At 36.5% G+C, this 18,862-nt stretch overlaps 1 protein-coding gene across 1 annotated transcript in view; it reads right to left on the bottom strand.

The window, feature by feature from the left end:
* Nucleotides 1–6,178: 6,178 nt before the first annotated feature.
* Nucleotides 6,179–18,862, bottom strand: part of GOLPH3 (golgi phosphoprotein 3) — a 43,546-nt gene continuing 30,862 nt past the window's right edge. Inside the window, exons 3-4 of the mRNA XM_031443650.2 lie at nt 16,938–17,052; nt 6,179–8,077 (exon numbers count right to left, since the gene is read on the bottom strand). Of these exons, the coding sequence (XP_031299510.2) occupies nt 7,653–8,077; nt 16,938–17,052 (540 nt within the window). The 3' untranslated portion in view covers nt 6,179–7,652. The remainder of the gene's footprint in view (nt 8,078–16,937; nt 17,053–18,862) is intronic.

The raw sequence follows: 18,862 nt of genomic DNA on the forward strand, positions 1-18,862 counted from the left end.
AAAGATGAGAGAGAGGTACAATCTGAATTCGAAGAAATTCAAAGGGGCATTCTAAATCAGTTACAGAAAATGGACTGTTAAATAATTGGCAAGGTATTTGGGGCAGGGCGGGGGGTGGGGGGAAGCTGGATCCCTTGCATCAAATTCCTTGACAACAAAATTCCCGAGTGATCATACATACATTTAAAAGCAAGAAAGGAAAAAACATCTAAAAAGCTAAATATGTTCTTTTAATCATAAAGTGAATACGGGACTAAATTCAGAAGCTATAAAGCAAAAGACATAATTTAACGAGACCACATGCCAACTAAAAACTACTGGGGGCTGTCCCAGCAGATTCAGGGAAAATAGAACAGTGACAGTTTTTCATTCTCTTCATATCCCACCCATTTCCCATTCCCCGCCACTAACACCACACACATACACCCAGAGCTACTAGCATAGAAAAACCCTGGTCAACATCTACAACAAATCTAGGTGTGAAAGTACCCCCCCAAACTCCGAAGTGTACAAATGAGCAGAGGCAAACTACTAACAGCAACAAGCCCAATGTGGTATGAGAATCCGTGCAAGGGAAGAAAGAAGAACAGGGCATCGGACAGCCCTGACACACCCCACCCCACAGCCCCAGAGTCAACAGAGAAGCTCAGAGGACCGTTAGGTAACAGCAGCTGACACGGGAATAGTTTCTTCCCTCTCAAACAAGACCAGCCAATGCCCCATACTGAGGAGACACTACTGGGAACAGAACCAAACTGAGTTAGATAAGAATAGAGATGGGAGAAAAAAAAAAAGAAAAAAGGAGGTCCAGATAAAGGCAAGTGAGAGCAGCAGAACCAGATCCTAGAAAGCAAGTTGCCGTATTTCTTTACACGTAAAGAGTGTACAGTCAGAAAAGCTACCCTGACTCACATCTCCCTTCTCAAGTAGGAAAAGTAATTTCATGTGAAAATGGGCAACAGAAGATAATCAAGGTCAAATCCCATACAAAGTAAAAAAAAAACAAAACAGAGCATAAGGAGCAAGTACAATCCCACAAACGACAAAGGCACACCAGAAAGACGTACCCAAGAAACCTATAAAAGCTCTAATACCTCAAAATCAATTAAAATACATCAAGAAAATGACACAAAATAAGAATGAATGATATCAACGGAAATCAGAAAAATTCAGAAATTGGTTATTGAAACTCAGGAAAAAAGTAATTTCAGAAAAGACTAAACTAGAAAGATCATTCACAGTGAATAAACAGGATAGTGTTTAAGATAATGAGAAAGAGAAGATAAAAAGAGTGAAACATTTAAAGATCAAAAATAAAAGAACCCCAGCAAAACTGGAAAAAAAAAAGAGATACATAATAGCAATCCCCAAAGAAGGAAGCCTAAACAAGGGAACAGAACAAACACTAAAACTTTAAATTTTCCTTAAATTGAGAATAAAAAAAGAGCTGACGCTATGCAATGAAAGAACACATCATGTACTTGGGAAAATTGAACCAGAACCACCAACACCAAAATGTCCTGTAGTAACATTACTGGCAAAAAATTGGAGAAAAAAATCCCATAGGCTCCAGGCAAAAAAAAAAAAGGCATTCATGAGAGAAAGAAAACTATGTTACAATCAGACTTCAACAGTACTGCTGTATGCCAAAAAGAACATACTTTAAAAAAAAAAAAGTGACCCAACCATTTTATACAAACTGACTTTCAAATAAAAGGCTGCAGAGAAACTGTCATCAGCATATAAAAACACAGGGAATACTATTCTCACAAGCCTGTTCTGAAAAATCTACTAACAAACAGACAACCAGATTCACTGGACAGACAGTGACATAAGGAATGGTGGTGAGAACCAAGTATATATTTACCTGAGAGTTAAGACTGAAGTGGAGAGATTAGAGTATCTGACAACGATCTTTCTTGCACAGCAGAGACAGCGCAACTACCGAAAGTCTGGGGGACTGAACTGTACACTTAATATGGTTAAAATGGTAAAGTTTTTAAACCATTTTTAAAATTGAAGTACAGTTAATTTACAATGTTGTTTCAGTTGTACAGCAAAGTGTTTCAGTTATAGATACATATTCTTTTTCATTCTTTTCCACTATAGGTTATTATAAGTTATTGAATATAGTCTCCTGTGCTATACAGTAGGTCCTCAAAAATGGTAAATTTTATGTTATATACACTTTAACATAATAAAAAAAATAAAGGATCCCATAAACCTAAGTTTTTTTTTTCTGGTTTTTTTTTTGGAGGGGGGAGGTAGTTAGCTTTATTTATTTGTTTATTTTCAAAGGAGGGACTGGGGATTGAACCCAAGACCTTGTGCATTGCTAAGCATGTGCTCTAGCACTTGAGCTATACCCTCCCCACCATAAGACTATGCTGATACTCGTGATTCGAATTTAGAACAAGGGTTTTCTATCTCTGTCTTAAAGCCACATCTCCACTTTTCCACGTCCAGAATCCTATTTCTCAGCAAGGAAATTTATGATTATAAAAGAATGTTTATTTACAAAACGAATCAGTCACCTTTGGAGAATGCTATGAAACCAACTGTATTTTGAAAACTGATAAATAAAATGTAGATTATCCTACCTTTCCTCTATGAACTGTACTAAAAGATAATGTAGGTAAAGTGAAATTTCTCTTTATAGAAATACTCTAATAAACAAAGAAGAAATGGTAACAATTAAAAATCACCAGATACAACCCCAACCAACCACAGGATCTAAGAACTGAACAGCAAGATTCCTAACATCACAAAAGGAGAGACATCATGTGCTTCCTGATGGGAGAACACACCACCACCTATGAACAGCTGCCTACACAAACCAACCGGAATCTGACAGAGGCTCAGATCCAATGCCCAGTTCTCAAGAAGTAGAGAAGTCAGAAAAACACATTAAACCACACTATGTGGATACAATCAGCAAAGTCCTAACTTGGGAAAACTCTACAGGACAAGGGATCCAACTTCATCAACAAGTATTATGCAAGGGAAAAAAAAAAAAAGATATAGGGAATAACCTATAGATTGAGAGAAACTAAAAAAGGCCCATCACATGAAAAATGAAACAGCATAAAATTATTAGGGATGCATACTGGGTTGGGATAGTGGCTACTCTTGAGTTAGGTAGGTTGTAATTGGGAGGCAGCCTTGAACAGTCTCTGGATAGTTGGCAAGGTTTTATCTCCTGGCCTGAGTGATGGCTGCAAGCATATTCACCTTAAAATAATCCATTAGTCTATGCATTTGTTTATGTAATTGTCCATTTGTATTTTAACCATAAAAATTAAATGAAATGTTTGCATACATATGCATATATTACATATTTGTGATTTTTATAGTTATATTTAACCACACCTCCCCAAATTTTTATGAAATATATATATCTCCCAAAACCTGAATACCATGCTGATCTCTTAAGTAGGACAATCAAGGTCTCCACAGATTCCACGCTTGAGCACTGCACCTTACACTTTCCTGAATGTGAAAAAAGAAAAAAAACTTATGGGAAAAACAATTACATCACAGATACAAGGCTAATATCCATAATTTATGAAAAGCTCTCGTAAATCAACACATAAAAAAGATCAGTGCCCTAAACTAGAAAAATGGATAAAGAATATGAGCAGGTAATTCACAGAAAAAAATACAAATTACCAATAAAGATAAATGATAATCGATCCTTCAATAATTAAAATAATTTCATCATTCTCCCCTGTTACTGCCTTGGCAAAGACCAGGACTGATGATCCCCCTGTGGCATTAGCTACGATGTAGGGAAAGCAGCACTTCCATTTTTGGAAGTACAAGCTAACATGAATCTTAGAAACCAACTTGGCTTTTATCTTTTACATTTTCATGGCACACTCTTTGAGCAAATTCACTTCTATTAATTCCTCCTATAGAAATCAAACAAATATAAATATATGTACAAAATTACACAATACTGTTTACAATAATGAAAAACATGAGAATAATCCAAATGTCCATTAATGGGAAAAGTTACACAATGAAGCCATAAATGATTAAATAGAATGATGTGTGCTTATTCTGAAAGTTCTCCACAATATAAGCACAAAAAGTAAACTGCACATTAGTATGCAACAACGCTAGTGAGAATCGCAATACACCACTGGTCTACCAGGAGTACACGCCTACGCAGTTCTAACACTGGGCTGAGGAGGCATGGGTATCACTTACCTTTACCATCCATGCCTCTTTGAAGAGCCTGCAAGGTTGTAAACATTAACACCACGACCTTACCAACGCTATTAAAGAATCTATGACGTTCATGCAGAACTTACCAGAGCCAGGGATATCATTCTGGTATCCAGTGGGCTTCAATGAATTGGAAATTATCTCAGGTTGTTGGTTGTCTTCATCTGCATGTAAAGTGAAATGGAATAGTATTATCTACAATACACATCTTAATGTAAGATGGAGAAGCCACAGAGTTAGAATTAACCTTCATAAAGTAAATACCTGAGAGACTTGTGACTCGTGGTTTCCACATTCCTGGGGCAAGAGGAACCGCGTGTGGCAGTCATGGGCTCTTGTCATCATGATGCTGGAAGTCATTACTCGGTGGTCCTATGCTGCCACTGAACCAGTCACACAGCAGCCCCCTCTCCCTTTCCTTCAGATGATGATCAAACTCAAATGCTTGTCTTACTTAAGAAAAGCACTGTACCCACCTGTTCACAGACAGTGGGAAGAACTGACGAAATGCAACAGCGACCACAGAGCAGTCCTGCTGCAGCAGGCCAGGGGCTTTCTTGGCCACTTCACACCTGACAATGCTTCTTTCTTTTCAGAACATAAAGAATTAGTCAACTTTGTCATCCCTGAAAGATAATTTATGTAAGTTAAACCAAGATATCAGAAAAAGGCAGGAAAATCCTCTTATGACTGTATCTCGCACCATGAGAATTTTTTGCGCGCCCGCGGGTCTGTTTTTGTCTGTTAGAGAAGCAGCCCCCTCCTAGTGCCCAAAGAAGAGAGGGAACCATGCAGCTGAATGCCGTTACTGTTACTCACTCACTTCAGGATGAGAAGCTCAGACACTTACCAGGTAACGTGAGACTCGGCATATCCTCCTCTCCAAGTCTGTTCTTCAGAAAGAAGACAGTAATTGGGGTTTTGGGAGGTCAAAACAATATATAAAATATATACATTCAATAAGTTTCCTTTCTCCCTTCTGTTAGAGCACTGTTCTAAATCAGGATATTCTAAGGAACACTCAGCAATTAAACGACATATGAAGAAAGTCAAGAAGCATCAGATTCGTCACACAAGAGATCTTTATGTAAGTTTTATTATATTAAAACTCACTGCCTGATTCTTGGATCTGAAGGCTTTTTAACAAAAGCCTGTGGACATGGTGCTCCTATCACACAGAACAATTTCCGTGGAGTCATACCATTCCTCTTTACAGATGACCGTAAGCAGCAGCATTCTATAGGAAGAACAAGTTCTAGACAACACCCTCCCCTCCAGATTGCACGGCTTTTCCTCTCCTCTGGAGATAGAAACAGGAACTGAAGCCAGGGTCACATACAGGCACAGCGGACTGGGCACTCGGCTGCTGCTGAAGTCAAGAACACCTTAGAGACATCCATTACCTCACTCCTAAAATCTGTTCAGGAGAAAAACAGTAAATCTTCACCTAAAAAGAAATTCCAGGATACTGGTATCAGTTTCAAGTATCCATTTTATGGGAAGAAACTATAAATTAATACTTCGTATACTTAATTACCACCATAGTAGTATCCTTTTTAGAGGTAAAGGAGGTTATCTTAATGGACAGAAAATCTGTCTTTTTCCATGTGTTAAAATGGGGACTGGCAAACTATTGCCCAAGGCCAGCTGCCTTTTTTTGTAAACAAGTTTTACTGGAATACAGCCTCTCCCATTTCTTTGAGGATCTAAAGCGACTTTCGTTCAGCAGGGCTTTCATTCACATATGGCTCACAAATATTTAATAAAATACTTACTGTCTCAAATTCTAAAATATTTACTCTCTGACCAGGTAAAAAAAGTCTGCCAACCCCTGCGCTGATGTACTGCCACTCTATACTAAGGCTAAGTAAAACTTCATTAGGAAGAAAACCAAGAACATGAAAATTAGAACACAAAAATACAAATGACATGCTTGCTCTGATTCAGGCACTTTCAAGATCATAGTTTATTTATTACTTCAGATAAAAAGATAGTATACATATTAGGGAATTTCTTAAAATTCAACTGTAGAGTTATACACCATCTAGTACTTTTGCATTGAATGTTAACCAAAACAATCTCTAAACACCTGAAAGCCCCACTAGTAACATGAACTATGGTAATAAAAATCTGACATTTAATTTGTTCAATATATAGTATTTACATTATGAAACCAATGGTGATGCGATAAACAGTGATAAAGAAATAGTAAAAATAAATTTTAAAAAGCAAAGGTTTATATTCTTACAATGTGCTAATTATCATAATTGTATATAAAAATTAAAACATAGCAGAGCTTTCTGTTACAAAATTCTTATCATCTGAGTTGTAGTCATTACTTGCTAATGATTTACATGCAACATCTGCTAGGACTGACATTTGATTTTTTTCCTCAAGAAAATGTGAGTAGATAAATGACATTTAAGAGCAGACATTAATTTACTTGTGGACAGAAAAAGATAAACTGTACTCAAGATTAGTACTGGTCACAAGCCTCTTTCCTACAGAAATGATAAAAATAGTAAGACCAAAAAAAAAAAAAAAAAATCCAAAAAGGAGATGCATAAGCAAAGAGTACCGTGAATGGCACAGCTCAAAAAATCTTGGGACCAATTAGACACACATCTTCTCTGTCTCCTTCAATGATGAGAGGTCTATTTTGCCATCAAACAATAATGACTGTAGCAAGTAAGGGGCACCAGGTGTACAACTAATTAAATCTTGCAAAATACTAAGATGGGTGGGGGTGGCCAGAAGGAGCAATTTATATATAATTCAAACTATATACAGCATAACTGGAATGCAGCCCATCCCAAACCGGCTTTGTGAAACAATTGGACCTTTATGATTCAATAGTTAAAATTATAACAAGTGTAGTAATACAATAAATTTACATGGGAAGCAAAATCCAATGGGTACTTTATATTATTTACTGTGCTGTTTCAATTTAAAAATAATTTTGCTAAGTATATATCTCAACTGAGGTCTATGTATAAAATGTCCTAATAGATACAGATATTTACCTTTGGTGAGTTAAAGGCCTTTTTGTGACTTCTGTCTGAATTGTAGGCAGAATGCTAGATGTACACGCACATGTGGGGAAAACTCAACCTGAGGTAATCCAAAAGATGTGCATGGGAGGAGACTGGAGGTACCTTGAAAGCCAAAGCATACCAGAAATCCAGAACAGGTAACAGTGAGGATGGCAACAAGGAATGGAATGCCAATGTGGCAGTAAAACTTTTTTTTAAAACAGAAAGAGGAACGCCTCTCGTACCAGCAGAATCCTGCATACATACAGAAAAGAAAAAGCCACCCACCAGCTCATAAAACAAAAGCCAATTAGTGTGGGAAAGTACAAACTGCAGAAACCAGCAGTCAACAGGAGAGAAACCACTGGCTCACACGAGAGAACGGAGCTGTCACTTGGTGAAGGCCGCCACCACCGCCCAGAGCACCTCGTTGGTGCTGCCCTTTAGACACTCCACTTCGGGATCCAAGTCCAGCAGCTGCCGCACCCTCTTGGTGGCCAGCTCATACTGCTCGTCCAGAAGGGGAGCGAAGGCATTCTCCAGGACGTCCGAGGCGTGCGCCAGGTAAATGAGGGCCAGCAAGCGCTTGTCCATGCGGTGAGGGTCGTTCACCCACTTGTCGAGAACAGCTTCCTGGACCTTCTTGATGAGGCGCTGTTTAATGTTGTTGTTGGTGAGGGGATGTGTCGTCATGTCAAAAAGTAGGAAGTTCTGTTTCTCGGTTGTCAATACACCCTTTTCCACCAGGTTCTTAGCTAATCGTTCCCGCACGTTTCTTAACTGATAATGCAATTTTAAGGGATTCCACGTCTCACCTGAACAAAAGATTTCAGAAATTAGAAATGATGGGTATACTCTGCTAATTTTATTAAATTCTGTGCTATTAAAATCAACAGTAACATTTGACTTTTTTTCCTCCAGAAAAACAGAAGAAAGTCCAACTATGTTTTCTTGCGAGCTAAACCAGGAACCACTTAAGGGCCAGGCCTTTGGATCTGAAGCACCTGGCACATGATTTTTCAGGCGCAACAGTGACTCAAAGGAACAAACTGAAAATAGTCTTCAAACCAATTCCCCCAGTGTGGAAATAAGCCAAATGTTAAATTATGTTTGGCCTCTCTCTAGCTATTGTCAAAAAGCAGCCAAGAGGAAAATAAGATGTTTCTTTTCTGTTAAACAGCAATCTGCAACAAAGAGAGAAAAGAATAAAATAAAGTTTCCTGATTAACGTGCTATTCCTGAAACTTCTACACATACCCAGTCTATAAAGCCAGGAAAGCCTGTTTAGGAGATGCTATTCTTTGATGACAAATCATATAAAGCTAATTATAAAAGGACAAAACATTTTCACCGTTTTAATCTTGTCATCTATGCACATTTCCTTTTGAGGCAGCAACATTTAAATATTTAAAATAAAATGATTTTTCACTAAAACAGTTTTTTCCTTTATAGAAGACTAGAAGGAAATACATCAAAATATTAATCTTGGTTATCTTTGGTCATCTTTGTGTGACAAATTTTTTTTTGTACTTTCTGCATTTTCCAAATGGTCACCAATGAACATATAAATATTCTTATAATTTAAAAAAATACATTAGTAATATTCTAAACTGGGACATGTTAAAGATCAACCACAGGCATTTTTATTATATGCAAAAGCTGTAAGACTGAAATTGTATAATACTGAGAGAAAAGAAACTATACTGTCTACTAGAGTGGCCATTAACTATATAGGGCTATTAGTTCAAATTAGCAAAAAACTCAGTTCCTCAGTTACCCTAGCCACGTTTCAAGTGCTCAATAGCCAAGTGGGGCTAGAGGCTACTAACTGGACAGCACAGAAACAGAACATTTTCAATGTTACAGAAAGCTCTAGTGGACAGTGCTGCCTTAAAATCTGTTAGTACTCATTTGGCCATAGACAAAATTATTCTGCCATATGACTTAACACTAAAGAAGATGGGGGCTATGATCAAGTCATCAGTCTTGGACTTGGTCTCTGACCTTAAACAATTAGAAATCTAGATAAAATACATGAAACAACTGTTTTCAGATGCTTATCAAAAGGCAGCCCAGGGCTGTGACCTTTGAGAGCAATCTAAGTGAGCCCTGCTGCTGCCCAAGCTTACCCCCGAAGGCACATCCCCAGCAGCAGAGCAGGACGGGAGCCCTCAAGCAGAGCACGGACTCACACTGTGTCACAAAGGCAGGGATCAGAACTGGGGAGGCTAAGGTGGCTGGAATATGCAGGGCAGAGTACTGGAGAAGAGGAGCTATGCAGAGTAAGAGCGCTAGCCATCTGTGTCGTGTTCACTTGAATCTAGCTAAAAACAAAGCCACACGTGCTAAGGTGAGAAACTCTACAAAGCAAGGCAAAGAAAAACTACAAAAACTACCAGAAAGTTGTAACCTGAACAAATCCCAAGAGTTCACAGAGGGCCAGGCAAAATATGAATGCCAACCAGCCTGAGTGGAAAGGTCTCAATGAATACCCAGGACATTCAGAAAGGACTCCAGAAGATCACACCTTAGCAGCAGGGCGAAACTAGTCCTTGAGTAAAGGCTTCTCTAGACTTGGCCTAACAAAGCCTACATACAAACTGATCCACAAGTAACTTAAGTGCCAAGCAAAACAAATTTCAACAGCCTTTGAAGACAAACTTCAACACACAACAACATAGCATTCACCAAGTCTAGCATCCAATAAAAATTACTAGACTTGTGAAGCAGCAGGAGAATATGACCTAAAACTAAGAGGGAAAAAAAAATCAATAGGAGTCAACCAAATCTGACATGACCCAGAAATGACAGAGATGATAGAATTAGCAGGCAAGGACTTTAAAATAGCTATTCTAAATATCTAAATAATTTAAAGGAAAATACAATTTAACACCATGAAGAGAAAAATGAGCTATTTTTTAAAGAGAATAAATGATCTGGAACTGCAATTCTGCACTTTGTGATTCACTCCATAAAACTAGGGACTCGGAAAAAACTGTCAAATAATGAAGGACTGGTATGAATTATTATTATTAAAGTCATATTCTGCACTTGAAGAAAACATAACCTTTTCAAATTAAAAAACCCTGGCAAATCAGCTTCCATAAAAACAAAAACAATCACTGCATTCAATTTCCTTGGTAACTTCAAAAAGAGATGAAATATATTTGGGGCTCTATTAGATTTAAAAACTTAATAGTATAAAAGAAAAACAACTTCTGCTGTTAAATTAGCCCACCTACATTTAATATTAAGAAATCAGTAACAGTTACTTGATGAAGCACTGTAACATAACAGGTTATAAGAGCAAGCTCTGGAGCCAGATTGACTGGATATGAATTCCAATTTGGTCATTTCCTAGCTGTGCAACCCTGGGCAAGGCTTCTTAACCTCTCTGTTCCCTGTTTCTTCATCCATAAAGTGACAATAACAACTGTATCCAGCTCAAAAGGGTTATTATGAGGATTAAGTAAACTAAAGACATGTCAAGTTCTTAGAACAGAGCCTGGTACATGGTAAGCTCTCAAAAAATGTTAGCTATTATTTATCCACATGCAGAATCAGCACTCTGGCAGAAAGAGTTTATCCTATTTGTAATGTTCTAAAAAATTATATTAAATACTGACAATGCAAACATTAGTAAGACCTATTTCTAACTCTAGAAATTTTAAATCAAGTGAAGGAAATACATTCATAACACAACTAACTTACTGGCTAGAGTAAGACGTAAATAGGGCCATAAGAATAATATAAACAAAGAGCCCAGAGGAATAAGACATTACAGGGGTTTGATGTTAAGAGGTATTTCTAGGAAACTTACAGGGTGAAGAACTTTCAAACTAAATCTTGAAATGCAGCAGGATGTGACATCCTATGAAAGAAGAGGAAGGCTCAGGCAAAAGAAACAACAAAGCAGACAGGCAGCAATTATACGCAGAATATGAGCCCGAGTGGAGGCAAACATCTTCCTAAGGTTAGCTATGCAAACTGTGGTTATCAAAGGGGAAAGTAGGGTAAGGGATAAATGAGGAATTTGGGACTAATAAATACACACTAGTATATGTAAAATAAACAAGGATCTACTGTATAGCACAGGGGACAATATTCAATTTCTTGTAATAAGCTATAATGGAAAAGAATCTGAAAATATATATACATACACACACCCATATGTACGTATATGTATAACTGAATGGCTTTGCTGTTTACCTGAAACTAACATCGTAAATCAACTGCATGTCTTTAAAAATTGAAATTAAGAAGTTGAAAAAAAAGGTTATGATTTTCATTAAAATTGTGGTACCAACCCACTGTCTCCCCAATAAATGCCTATGCCTGCCTGCTGTACCTTTCAACAGTTTGGATTTTGTTTTGTGTTTTTTAATGTCATTGGCACATGGTAAGCAGCCTAAAGGCTAGGCTAGAATTTGCTAGGCTGTGTTTCCTGACATTCTTAATTGACATCTGGAAATTTAAACTAATAAACATAAGATAATCAATAGCCAAATTTATGTAAAAGCCCATAAAAAACTAACAGTTCAACTCCAAGGTTAATTAGTTAACTATGCTTATAATAATTTGTCAATTATCAAAGAAGTATTATTCCCTGGCAACTCACTCGTCAATTAGGAAGGTATTCTATGTCTCAGAAAACATCTGGGCCATCTATTCCTAAACAATGGGGAAGAGGGATGGGAGTTGTGAAGATTATTCTGAGAAACCCATAGTTAAATTTCTCTTCGAAGACCTTAAAAAAAAAAAACCAAAACCAAATCCTTCTAATGCTGCTATATAATGATTTTTCTTTCTCATTGGAAATAAATGAGGTTAACAGTTTATAACTTACTATCTCCTATACTGAAGGCATGCTAAGGTTTATTCACACCTTACCCACAATTAAATCTTACATATTGCAACCAACAAAACAATACTTATAAAGTTCCTGTGAGAAATTTCTCAAATCCAAAATATACTCTTAGTTTAATGTTGCTACTAAAAATGAGAAGAGCCTGAACATAGAGCCACCTTCAAATAAGGAGTTCCATTATGACTGGACCTTCTTATGGGCAATCATTTCTGCCTCAGAGGAAGTAATTAAAAAAAGAAGAAAAAACTCAGACATCATCATCCTTTATAGCAAGTCCCTGGAAAGGGGAGAAAACATGTGTGCTCACTCCAACAAAAATGTTATTCAGATCTTCTCAGATACTTGAAAAAGACGAAGGAATCCCATAGGCAGAAGGCTGAAATACTGTGGGTTAATATTCAATACTATATTGGGCACCCTAAAAAGGCACAATGAAATAACTGAGTGGTCAAAGTGTCTTTGCATCCTGACATTTTAAAAGAACCAAATTAAGCTAAATCCAAAGAATAAAGTCACCCCTGAGATTAGCATACTCAAGACACCAGTATAAATTGGGATGGGAGGAGAGGAGTTGGATGAGTGAAGACACAGTAAAGGTTTAACCTATACTATCTACTAAAGATTTAGCTGCTTTGATTTAAGCATAATGTTGAATATCTTTTAAATACACTGTAACAAACACTTAATGAATGATGCTCAGAATTCTAGATTAGAAGGTGTTAATGTGATCCATACTGTTATCAGTTCCCAAATTATTCACTACTTGAAAAGACGTTATAAGTTATACAAGCAAATTTAAAATGGAATTTATTTACAGTCCACTTTTTTATTAAGGAAACTGTGAGAAGTGCATAAAGAGAGGAAGTTCTTCAAAGATTATTTATGTCCATTGCTCAATAAATAATTCAGTGAAAGTGACATACAGACAAGCACCAAAAAAATTTCACTACGAAAAACTTCCATCCTCCTTGACATCATGTTACAAAAAAAGCTTTGTAAATTTGGCAGTCTGCTGACACCTTGTGACCAAATTTATCAATTACACCTCTTAAGATTTCAGAAAGCAAAAAAAAATTCTGCTCTTAAAAACCATAAACTTTAGGTCTTTTCCTCAAATATATATATTTATTAATTTTTAAATTAACAAGATACATAGATAATGTTTAAAACATATGGCATGTGTACATGTACACTGTAAATAATAATAAAATGAACGGCTGAGTATCTCACCCTCCTACGCCAGGTAAAGAAGAAACCTTTGCCAGGACCTTAGATACCTCCACAATTGTTCTTTCTCTGCCTCAGACATAACCACCTGACCAACATACTACATTCATCACTCTTTTTTCTTTACCCAGTCTTACCACCTATGCACGTAACGTTACCCTCAACATTACAGTACACAGTTTTGAAAACCAAGGAACAAGTACAGACTCAGCAGTGCAAGGACAGGTCCACCAATGTTACCACTCCCTCCAATTGCTCTGAACAGAACACCTCCTTCCGTCTCATTTTTACCCTTCAAAGGCCTGATTCAAGTTCCACTTCCTCCTCCAACTACTAAAACTCCCAAGGATTTCTCTTCTCTAAAATATTGCATTTTTGGAGAACTATATTGTTAAACTGTAATCTGTTACTGATCTATTATTAAAAATATACAACTGTTCCCCAAATGGATCTGAAAATTCTTTCAGCACAGAAGCACTTCTTTAAGTTTCACAGCACCCACATCAGTACTGTTGCAGTAACTGGTATTTGATACCACTCATTATCTTGAAGCAACTAAAAAATATTAAATCAACAAGCTGGCCAAAGACTGAACACTTAAAAAATAGTTAAAATGGCGGGCAGTGGTTACAGCTCAGTGGTAGAGCGCATGCTTAGCATGCATGAGGTTCTGGGTTCAATTCCTAGTACCTCCATTAAAAATAAAAATAATAATAAAATGAGTTTTAAAAAATAGTGAAAATGGTGTTAGGTTGGGTACATTTTACTACAATAAAAAATCAGCAAGCTGCTATCAGTACTTTAACTAGAAACGAAGTAGATGTTTTCTTAATTTTAAAAAAATGTGCTTTTTTTCTTCTTCTGCCTCTCTAGATTCCCTTCTTCTACGCGGAAATAACAGGTCATTCCTGTTACACATCAGGATCATGCAACTAAAGTGCTACAGGCAGTATTCTGGCATTTGTGGCCATCCTAAACTTCACAGGACATTGTTTAAAAAAAAAACCCACACACTTGCTAAGTATTAGCTTCTTGGTTTACACAAATTCCTAACTCAAATGGATACTGTCTTACAAAATATTAACTGTATGTAAATACTTCTGAGAAAAGCTTACAGACATCTGTCCTTTCACTCTCAATCAAGTGAGAAGGGTACACAGCAGCTCAAATTGAAAATCAAATTCAGTTATCGTTTATACTGAGTACTGGATAAGCTACATGCATAAAATAGTACATAACAGGCAAATTTAAGAAGAATACAGCCATCCTAAATATTGAGATTCAACTCCCTGCACGCCATACTCCCTGTATACCATACTTGAACGACAGGTACATTAATTGTCAAAGGAAATCCAGGGGTCTAGAATGTATTATCCCAATATGCCGTTAGGCCATATGATGCAGGATAAATAGAACGTTAGCGGATACAGCATCTGAAAAACATCTCCACAGGACTAAGTGGCACCAAAGTGGGTATCAATAACACTGATGTTAAGGCGAGACCCACTATATTCCATAGAAAGAACTCTTGCACTCTGAAACTACCTGCCAAAAGTAACTAAAACTTTGATAAACCCTCCTCTTGGCCAGCTGAGCACCTAGTTAGCAATTCTAATTTGCACTACCAGAAGTAGGAATGGGCCAACAATGGCAGCACAACGTGAGCATGGCACAAAAATTGCTTAGGCCAGTGATCCCCACAGGATGTAGAAATGATCTGTCAGGGTACAGTTAGAAGTAACTTGCACTTTTATTTTTATCTTAAAAAATTGTATCTGCTAATATTTAACATATAGAGTTAACATTCATGCCCTCATTGAGTCTCTGTCGGAGGGCCACAGTTCACTGACAGGCACAAGGCTTACCCAGAGAGGGCTGACCACTGTCAACACAGTGCTGCACGCTGCGACATACTGCCTTGGTATGTGCTGGGTAAGTATCTAGTTTTAACCAAACAAACCCTCAAAATATGGGTAAGGTAATTTTAAAAGACTTTCTATAAAAAAATTATAATTATATTGGTGAAGACAACACCAATACCACAAGCACAAAGAAAAAAAAAAAAGATCACATTAGTCTCTCTTACTCAACAAGGTAGAGAAATTTATCAGACCTGTAGGAGGGTGGTCAAAAAAAACCCTCAAAATTATCAACACAATTTTGTGAATAAGTTTATGTTCTCTACCAATAAGAAGTAAAAATGAATCCTGCCCCAAGTGTAAAAGGCCTAATATTTACTGTCCTATTAGCTAAGAATGGAATATGTGTACTCAAGTTTTAAATAAACATGCAAAACTCAGAATCTTTTACAGATAGAGGAACATCCTCATAATATTATTATTTTAGAAACTCTGTTAAGTGAGAAAAATGGTATCATGTTAATTACCAATCTCTGACAATCTCCAAATGTTTTTAAAAGTTACTCTAGATAGCAATATATCTGAACATAAGTCAGCCAGAAAGAGAAAGAAAAAATACCATGTGATATTACTTACGTGTGAAATCTTTAAAAAATGACACAAATGAATTTATTTACTAAACAGAAACAGTCTCACAGACATAGAAAACAAACTTGTGGTTACCAGGGGGGAAAGAAGTGAGTGGAAGTATAAACTGGGAGTTCGAGATTTGCAGATACTACTATATAGAAAACAGAGAAACAATAATGTCCTACTGTATATGTATAGCACAGTGAACTATAGTCAGTATCTTGAAATAACCTATAATGAAAAAGAATATGGAAAGGAATATATATATATGTAACTGTAATGTTATGCTGTACACCAGAAATTAACAATGTTGTGAACTGACTATACCTCAATTTAAAAAAATTTTAAGTAAAAATTAAATAAACATATGAGGAACCTATGTTTTATGTAACAGTAAAGAGGAAGAACAAGGTAACATAGGTCCTATACTCAAGGAGTTCACTTTCTAGAGGATTAGACAAATACACAAATAAATTTAAAACAAATGTAGTCATTAGTGCTGTTAACCAAGTAGGTTTTCCTTCCTAAGGCTGCACTTCCTATTTCCTAAAGTTAGGGAAAGCCAAGTGACTTGCTCTGACTAATGAAATCTGAACCACGTGTCATTCTAAGCAGAAATTTAAGAGCCTGGGCAATCTGCTTTTCTTCCCTTCACAATAGTGACTGACAAGGCTCCAGATGGTGGCAGTTCCATCCGTCCAGCTGGTAAAGTGAGAACCAAGTGGCCTGTGATCAATCTATTCACAGCATGAGTGAGGAATAAACTATTGTTTTAAGCCACTGAGGTTTTGGGGTTGTTTGTCACCAGAGTGATCCAGAGTAAGGTAGCATGAAGTAATTTTTATAAAGAATGAAGGGAGCTCTAAGGAAGTATATTATATCTCATTCAACATCTGCTCAGTCTTGTTAGAGGTGACAAAAATTTTTAAAACCACTATTTTCTCCATGTAGTGACTGATTAACTTTCAGGAGTGTCTAAGTAACTAAACAAGCTTTTGGCTATTTTGTCCAAGTTCCTTTCAAAAGGATTTCAAACTTTTATAAAATTCTTTAAAAGAGGATTTGGTTTTTAGTTTATACACAGAAGCTTACCACTAAGTAATTCAATCCAGTTCTGGACCGTTTCTGGAGGCTGAGTCTCCTTAACATGCTTTAGAGCTTCATCAAGAAGAACATCCCCTGTTGGAGCATCTGACTTACAGATCACCTAAAACGTAAGCAACAAATCACATGATCCACTTGATCTCTTCAAATAAAACACTTAAACAATTATGCAAACACTTCATCATGCTTAAAGCCAAGAGTTCATGCAGTATCAAAGTTCATATTTTAAATTAATTCTGTATTAAGGAAATCCAGTATTTCACCTAACCAGATAAGCCACAATCATAAACAAAAATATAACCACTGTGCAATAATTAGTAAAGCAAAATGGTAGAACAGTTTATACTCATTGTAATTTCTTTCACTGCTAAATCTTGGCCTATTCGATCCAGAAATTCATTTTTTAAACATTTATTAGTTCCAGAAACAGACTCAATTTTATACAAGAATACAGTATACAATAAAAGGTGGCACTTCACATTAGTGGAGAAATGAATCTTTCAGTAGACATTACTAAAACAACTGGCTAGCAAATTAGAAGCAAAGAGTTAAGACTTGGCTCCTCAGAGCTTATACCACAATACAAGGTAAAGATTTAAGTATGAAATATAACAGAGGGGTGAGAAAGTTTTCTCGAAATTGTGACAACCAGCAAAAACCTTGAAAATACCAATAGGTTTGATTACAAACAACTCTTAAATACTACAAAACTGTAAGTTAAGATGGATATAGAAACCACCTTGGGAGTGGAAAAATCCAGAGGTGAGGGATCAGAGGAGAAAATGCTACACTGCTTTAGTCAAGTACTAGATCTCTATGGCCTTCATTAATGATTCTGGCTAAACAAGTTTCCAGTTGAAACTCTTTAATATGAAAGCTTAATCTGTTATATTACTTTATGTTAGCTATTAAAATAATATGAAATTTAACAGCATTATTTTTAAAATGGGACAGTGCTCTCCAAACTTGTCCTCAACAATAATACATCCTTTCCTTTTTGTTCAATATTACAAAAGGTAAAAACAACAACAACAACAAAAAAAAAAACCACAGTATCTATTTCTGAGACCGCACCGCATGACCCAACGGCAATATAATCAGAGCCAGAAATACAAGCCACAAATCTATTTTTAAACTTTTAGTAGTTATTAAAAAGAAAATAGGAAAAACAGGTGAAATTAATTTTAATGTATTTGATTTAATCCACCATAGCCAAAATACTGACATGTATTAAATATTTTTAAATTGAGATATTTTATATTCTTATTTTTCCATAGTAAGACTTCAAAAATCCAGTATGCTTTTATTTACAGCATGTCTCAATTTGCACTAGCCACACTTCAAGTGTCTGGCACACAGACATATGTGACTAGTAGCTACTATACTGGAGAGTGCAGCAGTAGAGCGTTCTCATCATTACAGAAAGTCTGATTGGAAGGTGCTACTCTAGACCATGCTTTTAGTAGCAGATCAGAGAGTATAAGAAAAAAGAAAGGAGAACATTGGGACAAAAAGTTGTATGTCTATGCTGTGGTCATGCCACCACTTCTTACTTCCCACTTACTCCTTAAATTCACTATAATCTGGCTTTAAAGCCCACTGCATACCCACCCGTTTGAGGAACAATACCTGGGTATATAGATGGATGTTTTTTCTCATGAAATTCTGCCCCCAAATCTCTCTCGGATAGACTATTATTCTTCTATTACTATAGGTGGACTATTTTTCTCCATCACCTCTGCAATCATGCTAACCTACCTAATCTGGTTATCTTTCATCTGGATTAAATTTCCTAACTATCTTCCCTCACCTAGTTTTAGTGCTTTCAATCCATTCTCCTCACTGATCTTTCTAAAGGCAAATCTTACCACATGACATTCCAGTTTCTGCTTAAAATTCTTCAGTGACAGAGC

The sequence above is a fragment of the Camelus dromedarius genome, chromosome 3 (assembly GCF_036321535.1).
Source record: "Camelus dromedarius isolate mCamDro1 chromosome 3, mCamDro1.pat, whole genome shotgun sequence".
Classification (NCBI taxonomy): Eukaryota; Metazoa; Chordata; class Mammalia; order Artiodactyla; family Camelidae; genus Camelus; species Camelus dromedarius.